This window comes from Capra hircus, chromosome 2 (assembly GCF_001704415.2).
Source record: "Capra hircus breed San Clemente chromosome 2, ASM170441v1, whole genome shotgun sequence".
In the NCBI taxonomy this organism is placed as follows: Eukaryota; Metazoa; Chordata; class Mammalia; order Artiodactyla; family Bovidae; genus Capra; species Capra hircus.
In genome coordinates this window covers 15,152,987-15,167,135 of record NC_030809.1, presented here as the reverse complement: position 1 = coordinate 15,167,135, position 14,149 = coordinate 15,152,987, and the positions used below count along the sequence as shown (strand labels likewise).

At 46.2% G+C, this 14,149-nt stretch overlaps 1 protein-coding gene across 2 annotated transcripts in view; it reads right to left on the bottom strand.

Annotated features, from left to right (window-relative positions):
• Positions 601–14,149, bottom strand: part of AZIN2 (antizyme inhibitor 2) — a 39,987-nt gene continuing 26,438 nt past the window's right edge. The window contains 2 exon segments of one of the 2 annotated variants that reach the window (NM_001293756.1): positions 601–1,086; positions 4,217–4,431. In NM_001293756.1, coding sequence (NP_001280685.1) covers positions 948–1,086; positions 4,217–4,431 — 354 coding nt within the window. In that variant the 3' untranslated portion in view covers positions 601–947. 2 annotated transcript variants of the gene reach the window in all.

Below are 14,149 nucleotides of genomic sequence, written 5' to 3'. Positions count from 1 at the left end.
CCACGCGCACAGTTTTGTGATCCTAACAATGTGAAGTCCTGACGAGAACTGCCCCACTGAGGAGCCGTGGGCCTCAGGGCCCTTGACGTTGGATGCGGCAGCAGTCTATGGCCAACCATGTGCTAACAGTCACTGCCTGAGTAAGCAAGACCAGCCATGTATCTGTATTGCTCCGACTGCCTTGCTGACGTGCAAGGAGAGGACGGGTAGGGGATCTCCTTAGAACCTCCCAGGTATCCACCTCTTCACTCTTCGTCTTTGGTAGGAACTCCCAGAAGCTGTGTCAAATATTCGATTGCCCCCACTTTAGGCCAGGATTTAAGCTGGGTATTGAGGACACCCAGAGACACCTCCTCAGCCATGAGCTGCAGCTCCAGTGCTACAGGGAAGCAACCCTGACCCCCACCCCAACTCCTGATGGCTCTGCCTTCCTCATGATGCCAGTGTGGAAGCTCGGGAAAACAAGAGAGGTGAATCAGAGAAGCTGGGCGCCAGTAGGGGAGGCCCACACTGCAGTGTGAGGTTATCATTGTAGGATGGGGAAGTCTCAGCCCTGGCCTAACCCCGGCTGCTTTGTGAACTGAACTGCCGATTGCACTGGAGTATTAAAAAACCTAAATATTTTATTTGCTTTATATTTACAAAGGTGAGAAGGAGACCAAGGGAGACCCCCAAGAACACGCCCACACCTGGCTGACCAGGCCCCTTGCGCTGCAGAGGAGGCAGACACAGCTGGAAGGGACAGGATTTATGTTGCATACTTGAACTACAGCGAGTGTAAGACTGGTCCTATTTACAGGGCAGAAACACTACAGGTGGAGTGTGGGGGGTGGCAGAGCGAGCACCAGAGTCCTGGCCAGAGGGTGCCCTGCTTGCCACTTTCCCCACCTCTCCCAGAGGCATCTCTGGGGCCCCTCTGGGGTTCTCCGGGGGGGAACGGGGCCCGCTCACATGATGCTCGCCGGGGTGAAGACGGGGCCCATGCACAAGGTGTCCGTGATCTCCCAGCCACAGGACAGAGGCTTGCACATGCCCTCAGCATCCTCGTCCTGTTCTGCAGGCAGCAGCTGCCCTTGCAGGGCTTCCCTGCAAGGGAGAGGGGGTCTCTGGAGGCAGCTGGCATGGGGCCCATGGGCCAAGAACTCCCCATGGCTCCTGCACTGGAAGACCTGGTGCCACTGGGGCCCCAGCACCCAGGGGCAAGGGCGGAGGGAGGCCTGCTGCCCCCTCTTTCCCCACTGCTGTCTTCTCCCAGAGCCTAACCCACAAGGGAAAGGAACCCACATTCACTGATGTGCCCATTATTGTGCCAGGCACTTCACTTACAGTCTAATTGTATTCTCCCAAAACCCTGTAAGGGTGACTTTATCATCCCCATTTTACTCCGAGCAAACTGACTTAGAAGTTACCTGCCCAAGGTCACAGTCCTAGAAGGAGGTAGAACAAGGACTCAACCCAACACTCACTTCAAAGCCCACATTCTTCATACCCCAGGCTTGGTACTTAAAAAATAAAAATCTGCCCTTCCCTCAAAAATCCTACAAACTGTTTCTCCTACATCCTCACATTAATAAACGGCTCCTGTTCTTGCCACGAGTTGGAGATCTTGTTCCCACACCCAGTGGATCCTTGCTGAGCCCCATTCCTAAGCATCCCCAAAGGCACCCACTTCTCTCCATTCACACTGACACCACCATCTCTAGCCAGGAAAGCACAGTCTCCCAGAAAAGTCCAACCCAGGTTCATCTTTCCAAAAAGCAAATCCCTTCTGAGTTGCCGGCAGTTTCCCTCCACGCTCAGGCCACACAAGATCTGGCCCCTGCTCGCCTCTCCCACCACGCACAACGGTGCAGCCATCTTCGGGCTTGCATCCCATCCCAGGCACATCCTGTGCACATCCAGTCTCTGCCTGCATCATCAACCCTAGTTGAGTCCCACAGCACAGTGTACTCCTTGATAACAATGAGCATTCAATACCTGCTTCCCTGACAATCCTCCAACTAGAGAGGGGCAGGGGATGTACCTGAGTTACTCATTGCCTAGTGCCCCTGACAGCAAATAAATACACACTTGGTGTGGAGAGGTGGACGCTGGGTGGAGGACGGGGAAAGAGCACTGCGTTCAGTATCAAGAGGCCGGGTCAGGGCAGCATGACAGCCTGTTCCTTACTCCTGCCAGGATCTGCTTCCCAGGACCCTCCCTCTTCCATCTACATCTTCCCTCCCCTCCTTTCATACTTCCAGCCTATTCCAGTCCCCCACCTGCAGGAAGGCCTCCCCTCTTTGCTGATGTATACAATTCAGCAGCAAATCAGTAGTCAGTCCAGCCAGGCCATTCCCTTCCAGGTGGGAGGTACTCTGGGCCAAGCGCCCTCTGTCTGAACCTCTGTTTCCTTATCTAAATGGGTTTTGAAAGATAAGTTTCTTAGACTCCTTCACTGGCTCCCCACTGCCTTCAAGATCAAGGCCAACCTGGGCCTCCAAGGTCCTCCTTGACCAAGTCTTCCTCTCATGCCACTCCAGCTAGATAGAACCACTTAAAACTCTGGATGAACTGGACTCTGAAGCCCCCCACCAGCCCAGGCCAGCCTCCAGTCAGCTTGCCTGGCCCTCTGGTGCCCGGCTAACTCCTCCCTCACCCATCAGGCAGTGCCTCCTCCCCAGCTCAATGGCCCACTCTCCCTCCTTAGTGACCTCTGCACTCTGCTGGTATGTGTCTATGTGTCTGTGTGTGTGTATCTGTGTGTGTGCGTGTGTGTGTGTGTGCGTGCAGGTCTGATGCTTGGCACTCCATATTCTCAGATGTTCTTTTACCCTCCAGGATCCAGCACAGAGCCAGATTCTAAAGTAGGACATGCCCATGAGGCCTCTTTGATATGGAGAATTTTTGGACGTGGCCATTTCAATACATCAGAATTTTATGTTCCTAGTAACATGTGCATCTGACTCCATGCAACTTCATCCACCTGTGTTTGCTGACAATGGAGCTGGGATAGATAAGGAAGCTTGTGTGATTATTGGTTTTTTACATTTGGTGTTTTGGGGGGGGGTTTTGGCCTTCTTAAAACACCCGTGATTTCAAAATGGCAGCATCAGCCTATCCCGTGCAGGGAGTAGAAGCGGCAGGTCTGTTGACTGGATGAACTACAGGTGACTCTGATCCCGAGCCCGTCAGGCCTGCCGTTTGGGACCATTGTTCCCGGGCTGGGGGAAGCTCAAGCCCCCTGCATGTCCCTGGGGGCACAGGCTTCACTCATTTCTGAGGACCCGGCAAAAAAGCCCCTCCCGATGGCTCCTGCCCTCTGCAGCCGTCTCCCCAGCCCCATAAGTGGGGGGGCTCTTCACTGCTGAGCAGCTGTGTGACCTCAAGCAAGTGACCTCTGTGTCAACACTGATCCCATAGTGTTCTGTGTTTGAGTAAAAGAAAATCATCATACGATGCCTAGTGTAGAGCCTGGCAGAAAGACCCAGGACTTTCAGGCTTGTCTTGCTGGATCCCAGTGCTGGCCTGGCGAGGGCATGCTCAGTGAGTAGCCACCCGACTGGTCAGCTCTACCTACACCTGCCCTTGTCTTCCCTTCATCCACCCAGTAGTTAGAGTGATCTTTCTAAAATCCAAATCGGACCATGTCACCCCCAGACTTCCAATCAGTCCCTGCCAGCTGCTGCTGGAAGCTCTAAGCTGCCCTTCATGGCTCTTCCCATGTCCAGCCCTGCTCCCTCTCCAGCCCCGACCAACCTCATGTTTTTTGAAGGCATGTTTGCCCCCAATTCCTTCTAAAATCCAAATCAGACCATGTCCCCGCCGTGGAAATACCCTCTTCCGGGGGACCTTGGAACAGAACCCCCTTCCTGCCCTTCCAGCCATTTGACTCCCTCCAGGCTTTGACTTCATCCTTCTTTCCTCAGGGAGGTAGATCTGGGGTGGGGATCTAAGCCTCCAAAACCCGGCCCCTCCCTGCAGCACTGTATTCTCAGGCACGCCTGTCTGCTTCTGTGTCCCTCCAGGGCTCTGAGCTCCCCAAGGGAAACTCGGTCTCATTAAAGACCACAGCCAGGTGCCCAGCACAGGCCTCACTTGAAATCAGTAGCCCAGGATTATGTGTCCCATTGGACTACACAGGGGCAGGGCCCCAAACCTGAGGCTCCCCATGTGGCTTCAGTCCAGCCTGCCCCCTCTCCAATCCCCATTCCATTTCCCAGCAGAGCCCCCTTACCAGGCCACCCGGGACATGGCGTAGGTGATGCGGCAGGTCTGGGCATCCCTGAGGAGGGAACCCATGCCCACAGTGTAGGCGCCCATGTTCTCAAAGACCAGCCAGTCCCCTACGTGTAGTTGCGGCAGCCACAAGCCCTCAGCTACACAGTCACAGCCATTGGCCACCGGGCCCCACAGGCTGCTGCTGTACAGGGGCTGTTCCGTGGATGGTTTCTGCAGGAGAGAGGGACAGTCAGCTTTCCCGGGCATACGTACACAGTCTGAGCACTCCCCCCCTCCAAAGCCTGCACGGCTCCCAGAGCAAACAGGATCAAGACCAGCTGGGCCTCCTAGCCTGCATTTAAGGCCCTCCCACTTCTCTGCATTCATTGCCTCCTACACTCAGAAGCCACAGTGCCTGGTCTTAAATGCAGGCTCCAACACTTGCTAGCTGTGTGACCTTGGGCAAGCTACTTAATCCATCAGTTTGCTCATTTATAAAATGGGAATAGAAGCAGTTACCTACCTGCCGGGGTTAGTGAAAGATACATTACATGACTAGAGGATGAGTGTGTGGACCAGCGTCTGACACACGGCAAGGGCCCAGTAAGTTAGCACCATCTTTATTCATCGCAGGGGTTGCTGTCAGCCTCTGGCTTCAGTCTTCACTGGACCATCTGCCGCTTTGCAGAACCTGGGTGTTTCCCCACCTCTGCAGCCCTTCCCCCTCCCTCAAATGGAGATTGTCCTCCCTGCCCAGCCCTGCGGCTCCTTCTATGCAGGCCATCACGATTGCCTCCTTCCAGGCCTGACCCAGTAACAGGGGCCAGAAGGACACCAGTGAGTTAGACCCTCCCTCAGGCTCCCACAGCACTCAGTCTGGTGAGGAGGACTGGCCTCCCACAGATGGTCACAGGGTGGCCTGGCAGGTCACAGAGAACCTCACAGAGTCAACAGAATTACTTCCATTTCAGAGAAACAGGAATTCTGAGAGGTTCAGTGACTTACCCAAAGACAAAACTGACTTACCCAAAGACACAACTAACAATGACGTAAAATTTTTACTTTGTCCTTAAGTGACTTCCAAATCCAGAAAAAAGTCTGTAGCACAGACCATCTGAAGACAACCAAGGTATCAGTGCCGTTTGTCGCAGTGCAGGGATGCTGCTAGGCAGGCTGTGACTGGGGCTGTGGAGCTGTGGCTCCCCAGGGAAACCCTGCTTCTGTCCCTCCCTCCCCTCACCCCTGGCTCCCCACGCCATCCCCATACTATTCCCTGAGGTCCCAAACCCACCAACTCCTAATTTTCCTTTAGATCTCAGGGTCCTCCTGGAAGCCTTTACTAAGGCTCTGCAAGGTTTGCCTTCATAGCATTTCCTATCATTTATAGTTCGATATTTAAGAAATGTATCTCCCAGGCCCGTCTTCCCGTCAGACCATAAATTTGGTTGAGTCCAGAGATCACGACAGTCTTGTTTACCCCCATCTCCTCCAAGCCTAGCGGTCTGGCATACAGTAAGTGCTTTTGTGAAGACTACTTAAGTGAATGAATGAATAAATAAAGGCATAGGGAATACTTGAGTGATGGGAAAGAGCAAAAAAGAAAAAGAAGGTACAAATAGACGCTATCCAAGAGCCTAGGAGGAGGCAGCAGAGGAGACCAATGGGAGGAGGAGGAGAGGTGTTTAGGTGCCTCAGCCAGGAGCAGGGAGAGCCACAGGTGCCATGAGCAGAAATATACTCGTGTGTTACTGCATAAGCCATTAATTAGTCTCATTAATAAAGACACGCACATGTTATTAAATCAAACATGAGAACTATCCTATACTCATTCATTCATTCAACAGATACTCATTAAGCACCTACTATGTGCCAGGCTCTGATCCAAGAGCCTGGGATGCAACAGTGAACACACGGAAAAACAAGGTTCCTGTGCTCATGAACCTCACATGCTAGAGGAATACAAATCAATACATCCTTGTTCATACAACTTAACACTCTTGTTCATAAGCTTCTTATTAATGAGTAAAGTTCATCTCAGTTGCTCTAAATTATTTACCTTAGCTCCAACAATTGGACTTTTAAAGATGTGTGAGGGGAAATGCTATATAAATGTATTCATGAGGATCCTTAACAAATCCTTAAGAAAATAGGTTTCAAAGCTTCTTCCACAATGAAATGAAAAGAAAAGGCACCCTTGAGTTATAATCAGATTTCTCTCACTTATTAGTGGTATAAATTTTAAATGGGTAGAAAGGAAAGATTTTAAAGTTTCACAGGATATAAGGCAATTACCATTTAAAACCTTTTTTAAAAAAAAGGAAATAAAAAAGGAAACAGCAAAATAAATGTTCCAAAAGTATGTGGGAGCAGGCTTTTAAGTCTCACTTCTGTTTTTGAGTTGGAAAATTGAGCGGAAATGGACCTGTAAAAATACAAGAAGCCAAACCAGCTACTAGGGCCCCTCTCTGAGAGAACAAGAAGAGGGTCCTACTTTACAAAGCACACCCACCACCACTTCACACTTCATCTGGGAGGCAGTTGCATTCCCATCTTACAGATGAGAAAACTCAGAAGAAGTGACCTGCTCCAGGTTCTGGAGGGAGTGAGTGGCATAGCTCCTGGGGGTCCCAGACAAGGGCCCTCCTAGCTGCACCTGGATGGCAGCTTTCCTCAAAGAGGCCCAATATGAGGGCAGATCCACAGAAGAAACACAGTGAAGCATTTAAGATGGCACATGGCTCTGAGGGAATCCCTAAATAACTCCCCAACTTTTAAAGCATACATAACTTAGCTCCTATACTGCATAAAGTGTACAGAAATATTTTAAAAGGAAAAAACATGGGATGAACAAGGGCGGCACACAAAAAGGAAAAAGAAGAAACATAACAAAAGCCTGTGAACAAAATCTCAGTTGTGAACATACAGGCAAAAATCCAAAATGAAACTCTAGCTAATCAAATCTACACTCTCATTCAAAGAATCACTTTCAATGGTCAGATGATTTAAATGGAAGGCAGGGACAATGAGCAAGGTGATCACTGGCTTCACAGTAACATGAAAAATATAGATCTATACTTCAAATTTAATTTCCCAAATCATGGCATTCAATAGCCCATAGCACCCCTTCTTGATTAAAACTATAGACAAAATTAAACTCCACAATAAAGAGAAACCATTTAAAATAAGGAGCCAACTCTAACTTAATGGAGATATACTAGAATGGCTTCATTTCAGAACTAGAAGCAACCTTAATTTTACAGTTAAGCCCTCTCATTTTCCAGATGAAAAGACTATAGACACGGGGCCCAGAGAGAGTAAGTAACTTGCCTAATGTTACTCAGCTACTAGATGGCAGAGCCAAGAACCAGACCCAAGTCTTCTGACTCCAAGACTGAACCTTTCTGTCATTTCTATTTTACATAGCATGAGAAATGCTGACAATAGCTATTATCTGAAAATACAGAAACAAAAAGACATAATATAGAAAAATAAAGAAATAAAATATTATACTGCAGACAAAGCTTGCCCACCTAGAAAATTCAGACGGGAGAGGAGTAGTTACTAGAGATTAGTGAGTTTTTACATGTAAGCTGATGTCTCACCTTAAACACATAGGGGACCATCTCCACTCACAGTAATGAAAGCATTAAGTTACTAAACTCAGGGATGTACTTGGGCCATAATAATACTTAACCCATGAAAATAATAAAACCTTGAAAGGAGAGATGAAATACAAGGACTCTACCTTCTCCTAGCTGGAAAAACTTAGTAAAGCCAAAAAAGAGAATTTCTTCCAATTTCAGAAATAAATAAGCTACTACTAAGTAAAAGCCCCAGAGATAGGGATCCAATTTCATTTTTTACATAGGGACAATCAAGTGACCTAGCATCATATATTAAGCAATTCCCAATGATGTGCTTTGCAAGTCTTGTCAAAGTCAAGTTTCCAGATATATGTGAATTTTTTGTGCTGGTCTGTGTTTTTATGCCACTCTCCAAACCAAACTGTTTTAATAAACGCCTACTATTTTAGTGGTTACTCAAGATATTTACTTTGTAATATGTATTCCTAAGGTAGTCTAAAATCAGTCAACATCTTTACCTTCTGCTCAAGCAATTGAAGGGCTGGTGATAGTGGTAAAGAGCTCGTCTTCCAAGGCAGGAGACTTAAGAGATATGGGTTCGATCCCTGGGTTGAGATATGGGTTCGATCCCTGGGTTGGGAAGATCTTTTGGAGGACGGCACGGCAACCCACTCCACTATTCTTGCCTGAAGAACCCCACGGACAGAGGAGCCTGGCGGGCTACAGTCCATAGCGCCGCACAGAGTCGGACATGACTAAAGCGACTTAGCACACACACACAAGAAATTCAAAACCTTAGAATACCAGCTTGGTCACTCTCCCTCCCAACTTACATTCTATTGCTATCCAGTGTAGGCTGATAGATCGGAGCTGCTCTTTCACTATCTTCTGCCTTCCATTGCTATGGGGGGACATAAGCTCTAAGTCTAATTAATATTCTTCTACCGGTATTCTTTCATCTGTCTCATTTCTCTCACTAGTTTTATGACCTTCCGTCTCTGGTGTTCAGTTTCACTAACATGTTGTCTACGTATGGATTCATTTTTAGGTAACATACTTGGAATTTGTTGAATTTCCTGAATCTGAGAATAAATGTTCCTCTCGTTTACTCTCTGCCAGCAATTCATTTTTATTTATTTTGCCTCAGCTCCAAATCTACCCGTCTCCGCCCTGCTTTGTGATACTGCTGCTGCTGCTGCTAAGTCGCTTCAGTCGTGCCCAACTCTGTGCGACCCCATAGACGGCAGCCCACCAGGCTCCTCCGTCCCTGGGATTCTCCAGGCAAGAACACTGGAGTGGGCTGCCATTTCCTTCTCCAATGCATGAAAGTGGAAAGTGAAAGGGAAGTCGCTCAAGTCGTGCCCGACTCCTAGCGATCCTAGAGTGCGGCACTTCTTCCTTACTAGCCGGCTCTGTGTTCTTGATGATGTTTAGTTGCTATGTCTGACTCTTTTGAAACCCCATGGACTGTAGCTCACCCCTCTCTCCATGGAATTTCTCAGGCAAGAATACTGCAATGGGTTGCCATTTCCTTCTCCAGGGGGTCTTCCCGACCCAGGGATCGAACCCACGTCTCCTGCATTGGCAGCCCGATTCTTTATCACTGAGCAACCAGGGAAGCCCAGCTAGCTCTATGTTGGGCTTTGTCAATATAAGTTGCTGGAAAAACACTGCAAGGCCAGATCAGGAAGAAGGAACTCTCTCCCTTTCAGCTTGCTGTTTTCCGTGTGGCCACCTTTGGTTCAGGGTATGAGGGTGTGGTTGCGTTCACCTCAATGGCCCTCAGTTCAGCTTTGGCCTGCACAGTCCAACAAGCTTTTCTCCACTCCACAGCAGGCTACTTCTGCAATTCAGTTGTGTTGGTGACCCTCTAAAAGTTTCCTTGCCACAGGAAGGTTGCATACCATGGCCTTTCCTCAAAGGTTTCAATCTCAGACTTGCAGGGAGGAGCCCTCCTCTAAGGTGCTTCATTTTTCACTCTCCCTTACCAGATATAGTAACTGCTTTTATCCTTTTTAGTAATTAGCCATCTTTAAAGTTAGCAGTTCCTTATGTTAAAATTTCCGTGTTCAAACCACCTGTCTTGTTTCTGTATCCTGATACAATCTCTTCCTGGAACTGTGGTTAGACATTACGCCCTCTCACTCTACCACACCTACGCCTTTCTTATTTCCATTTGTCTCTTTGTGCTACATTTGCTAAGTGCCTTCAGCTCTATACTCCAATTCCTTCTTTCTTTCCCCATATCCTCTCTCTTCAACTGTCTCTAATATCTTGCTTTGTTGTTGTTGTTTAGTCATTGAGTCATGTCTGACTCTTTTCCGACCGCATGGACTGCAGCCCGCCAGGCTCCTCTGTCCATGGACAGGCTCCTCCGTCCTCTGTCCCAGGCAAGAATACTGGAGTAGGTTGCCATTTTCTTCTCCAGGGGATCTTCCTGACCCAGGGATCAAACCCACGTCTCTTGCATTGGCAGGTGGATTCTTTACCTCTGAGCCACCTGGGAAGCCCCAATATCTTGCTTACTCTGTGTATAATTTCAATGTTCATATATTTCATTTCTACAAATTTTATTTAGTCCTTTTAAAAATATGTTAAGTCAAGTTTTTATATTTGCTTACTTTTTGGAAAGCAAAAGTAATTTTCAATTTACTATTTCTTTAAACACAGTAAATATTTTTATTTTTCAGTTCAGTTCCAACTCTTTGTCACCCCTTGGACTATAGCACGCCAAGTTTACCTGTCCACCACCAACTCCCAGAGCTTACTCAAACTCATGTCCATCAAGTTGGTGATGCCATCCAACCATCTCATCCTCTGTCATCCCCTTCTCTTCTTGCCATTAATCTTTTCCAGCATTAGGATCTTTTCAAATGAGTCAGTTCTTTGCATCAGGTGGCCAAAGTACTGGAGTTTCAGCTTCATCATCAGTCCTTCCAATGAATATTCAGGAATGATTTCTTTTAGGATGGACTAGTTGGATCTCCTTGCAGTCCAAGGGACTCTCAAGAGTCTTCTCCAAACACCACAGTTCAAAAGCATCAATTCTTTGGCACTAAGTTTTCTTTATGGTCCAACTATCACATCCATATATGACCAATCGAAAAAATATAGCCTTGACTAGACGGACCTTTGTTGGCAAAGTAATGTCTCTGCTTTTTAATATGCTGTCTAGGTTGGTCAGCAAGCATCTTTTAATTTCATGGCTGCAGTCACCATCTCCAGTGATTTTGGAGCCCCCCAAAATAAAGTCTGACACTGTTTCCATTGTTTCCCCATCTATTCGCCATTAAGTGATGGGACCAGATGCTGTGATCTTAGTTTCCTGAATGTTGAGCTTTAAGCCAACTTTTTCACTCTCCTCTTTCACTTTCATCAAGAAGCTGTTTAGTTCTCCTTTGCTTTCTGCCATAAGGGTGGTGTCATCTGCATATCTGAGGTTATTGAGATTTCTCCCAACAATCTTGATTCCAGCTTGTGCTTCCTGCAGCCCAGCATTTCTCATGATGTACTCTGCATATAAGTTAAATAAGCAGGGTGACAATATACAGCCTTTACGTACTCCTTTCCTGATTTCGAACCAGTCTGTTGTTCCATGTCCAGTTCTAACTGTTGCTTCTTGACCTGCATACAGGTTTCTCAAGAGGCAGGTCAGGTGGTCTGGTATTCCCATCTCTTTCAGAATTTTCCACAGTTTGTTGTGATCCACACAGTCAAAGCCTTTGGCATAGTCAATAAAGCTGAAGTAGATGTTATTCTGGAACTCTCTTGCTTTTTGATGATCCAGCTGATGTTGGCAATTTGATCTCTGGTTCCTCTTCCTTTTCTAAATCCAGCTTGAACATCTGGAAGTTCACAGTTCATGAGTTGCTGAAGCCTGGCTTGGAGAATTTTGAGCATTAATTTGCTAGCATGTGAAATGAGTGCAATTGCATGGTAGTCTGAGCATTCTTTGGCATTGGAATGAAAACTGACTTTTCCAGTCCTGTGGCCACTGCTGAGTCTTCCAAATTTGCTGGCATATTGAGTGTAGCACTTTCACAGCATCATCTTTCAGGATTTGAAATAGCTCAACTGGAATTCCATCACCTCCACTAGCTTTGTTCATAGTGATGCTTTCTAAGGCCCACTTGACTTCACATTCCAGGATGTCTGGCTCTAGGTGAGTGATCACACCATCATGATTATCTGGGTCATGAAGATCTTTTCTGTGTAGCTCTTCTGTGTATTCTCGCCACCTCTTCTTAATATTTTCTGCTTCTGTTAGGTCCATACTGTTTCTGTCCTTTATTGAGCCCATCTTTGCATGAAAAGTTCCCTTGGTATCTCTAATTTCCTTAAAGAGATCTCTAGTGTTTCCCATTCTATCAGTGCTAAAAGGATTCAGCATACATCCCCAGATAGAAGGCTAATTTCAGAGCTAGTTTTTCTCTCTGGATTAATTCACTTAACATATTTGAATAGTCACCATTGTACATGCTTGGGACACACTAGTGAACAAAACAGACAAAGATCCTTGTCCTCACAGGGTTTATAGTCTAGCAGGGGGGAGGAAAACAAAAAAGTATATACACTTTGTTATAAAGTAATTTAAAAAACAGATTAGGTGAGGGGTACAGGTGTAACATTAAATAAGGTATAAGGTGTCAGGGTGTAAGGAGATGACTTTTCAGCAAAGACCTAAAGAAGGTGAGAAGTGAACCAGGGTGGTACCTAGAAAAGAAGTGATCCGGTCAGAGGGGAAAGCTGGTGCAAAAGTGCTGAGGCAGGAATATGCCTGGTGAGTTCAGGGAGCTGCAAGGAGGCTGGAGTGATTAGAGATGATGAGCAAGGGGACGTGGGTGAGGGAGGTGGTGTGAGACGTAACAGAGTCAGATCTCAAAGGGCCTCGGGAGCTGCTGGAAGGGCTCTGGCTTTAATTCAGAGTGAGACGGGAGCCCAAGCAGAGTTTCAGTTAGAAAAGAGACCTGATTTAACTTACCCTTAAAAAGGATCCCTCAGACTGGTGGGTTGACTGACTTTTACACTAAGTGAAATGGAGATGCCTGCTTTCACTTGTGTAGTGACCTCTGAAGATTCCCTGCTATCTTGCAGGTCAGGACACAGTCTTCTTTGTCAGTGGGGAAGCTGTTCAGAGTATCTCCTCTACCACATTGCTGGAAATAGAAGGCACCCCCTACCAGGTTTCTAAACATAGCGCAAAGCTGTTGTCCAAAGAACAGGATAAAAACTAGAGATCATTGAAAAATAAAAGTAATGGATAGGATGGCAAAGCAGAAATGAAATAAGATTAGAAATCATTACTCAAGAATTTTTAAGACAAGAACTAACCAGATCCAGACCTGAAAAAGTATACGGCAATGTACTCCAGACAGAATCCTACTTTTTAAACCATAAAATAATTAGAATAAAATATAATGACAAATGAGAGAACCCGATCTTGGCAACAAAGGTGTCTCTGTACAGAGTGGGATGATCAGAGCTTGTACCCTGAATTTTGCTTCCGAAGAGTCTCGTAAAACTCCCATGGTACTTGCCCCCTCTGGGACCCTCTCCACACCTAACTAACCCTTGCATTTATGAAGTACTGAGACACATTTACTGAACTGCATTTTAGACCACTCAGTGAATATTTAAAATGTTTATAAATAAAAAGTCTACCTAACATATCAGTAAAGAAAATCATGTCTTGGAGAAGAGAATGACAAACCACTCCGGCATTCTTGCCTGGAGAAGCCCATGGAGAGGAGAGCCTGGTGGGCTATGTCTGTGGGGTCAAAAAAGAGCCAGACGCAACTTAGTGACTAAACAAGAGCATGCCAAAAATATTTTCAAGAGTAAAGGATATTATTACCTCCATTGTTGCTTCAAAAATAGCATTTTAAAAAGATAAAATTAATATGCCCAAACATTGTTAATAAAAGACAAAGTGACTGAGTTATTATATATCCAGGGCATCTCTGGGAGGCAGAGGTTATATACTGGTTTCTAATTTTAAAATGTTCACTTTATCAAACATGATTTGGCTTTGGTTGGCCTTTTATAATTTACATAAAACAAAGTTGATTTTCCTCAATTCTATGATTTAGATATTTCCCACACTGAGCAAATAATGAAATTTGAATTAATATAAAAAAGAAAACCATGTCTCATAATATATATATTTTTTAAAGTTAAAACAATGTGCACTATGACACTTAGAGAAATGAAAGTAAAATTTAACAATGGTCATCTATGAATGGTGGGATTAGTGCATTATTACTTTTGTGCTAAATTTTCTCCAGTAATTAAACATATGGTAAATCTATAACCCGCAGAGCAGGTAGAAAGAGATAAATACCCTTACTATTAATTGCAGAACACTT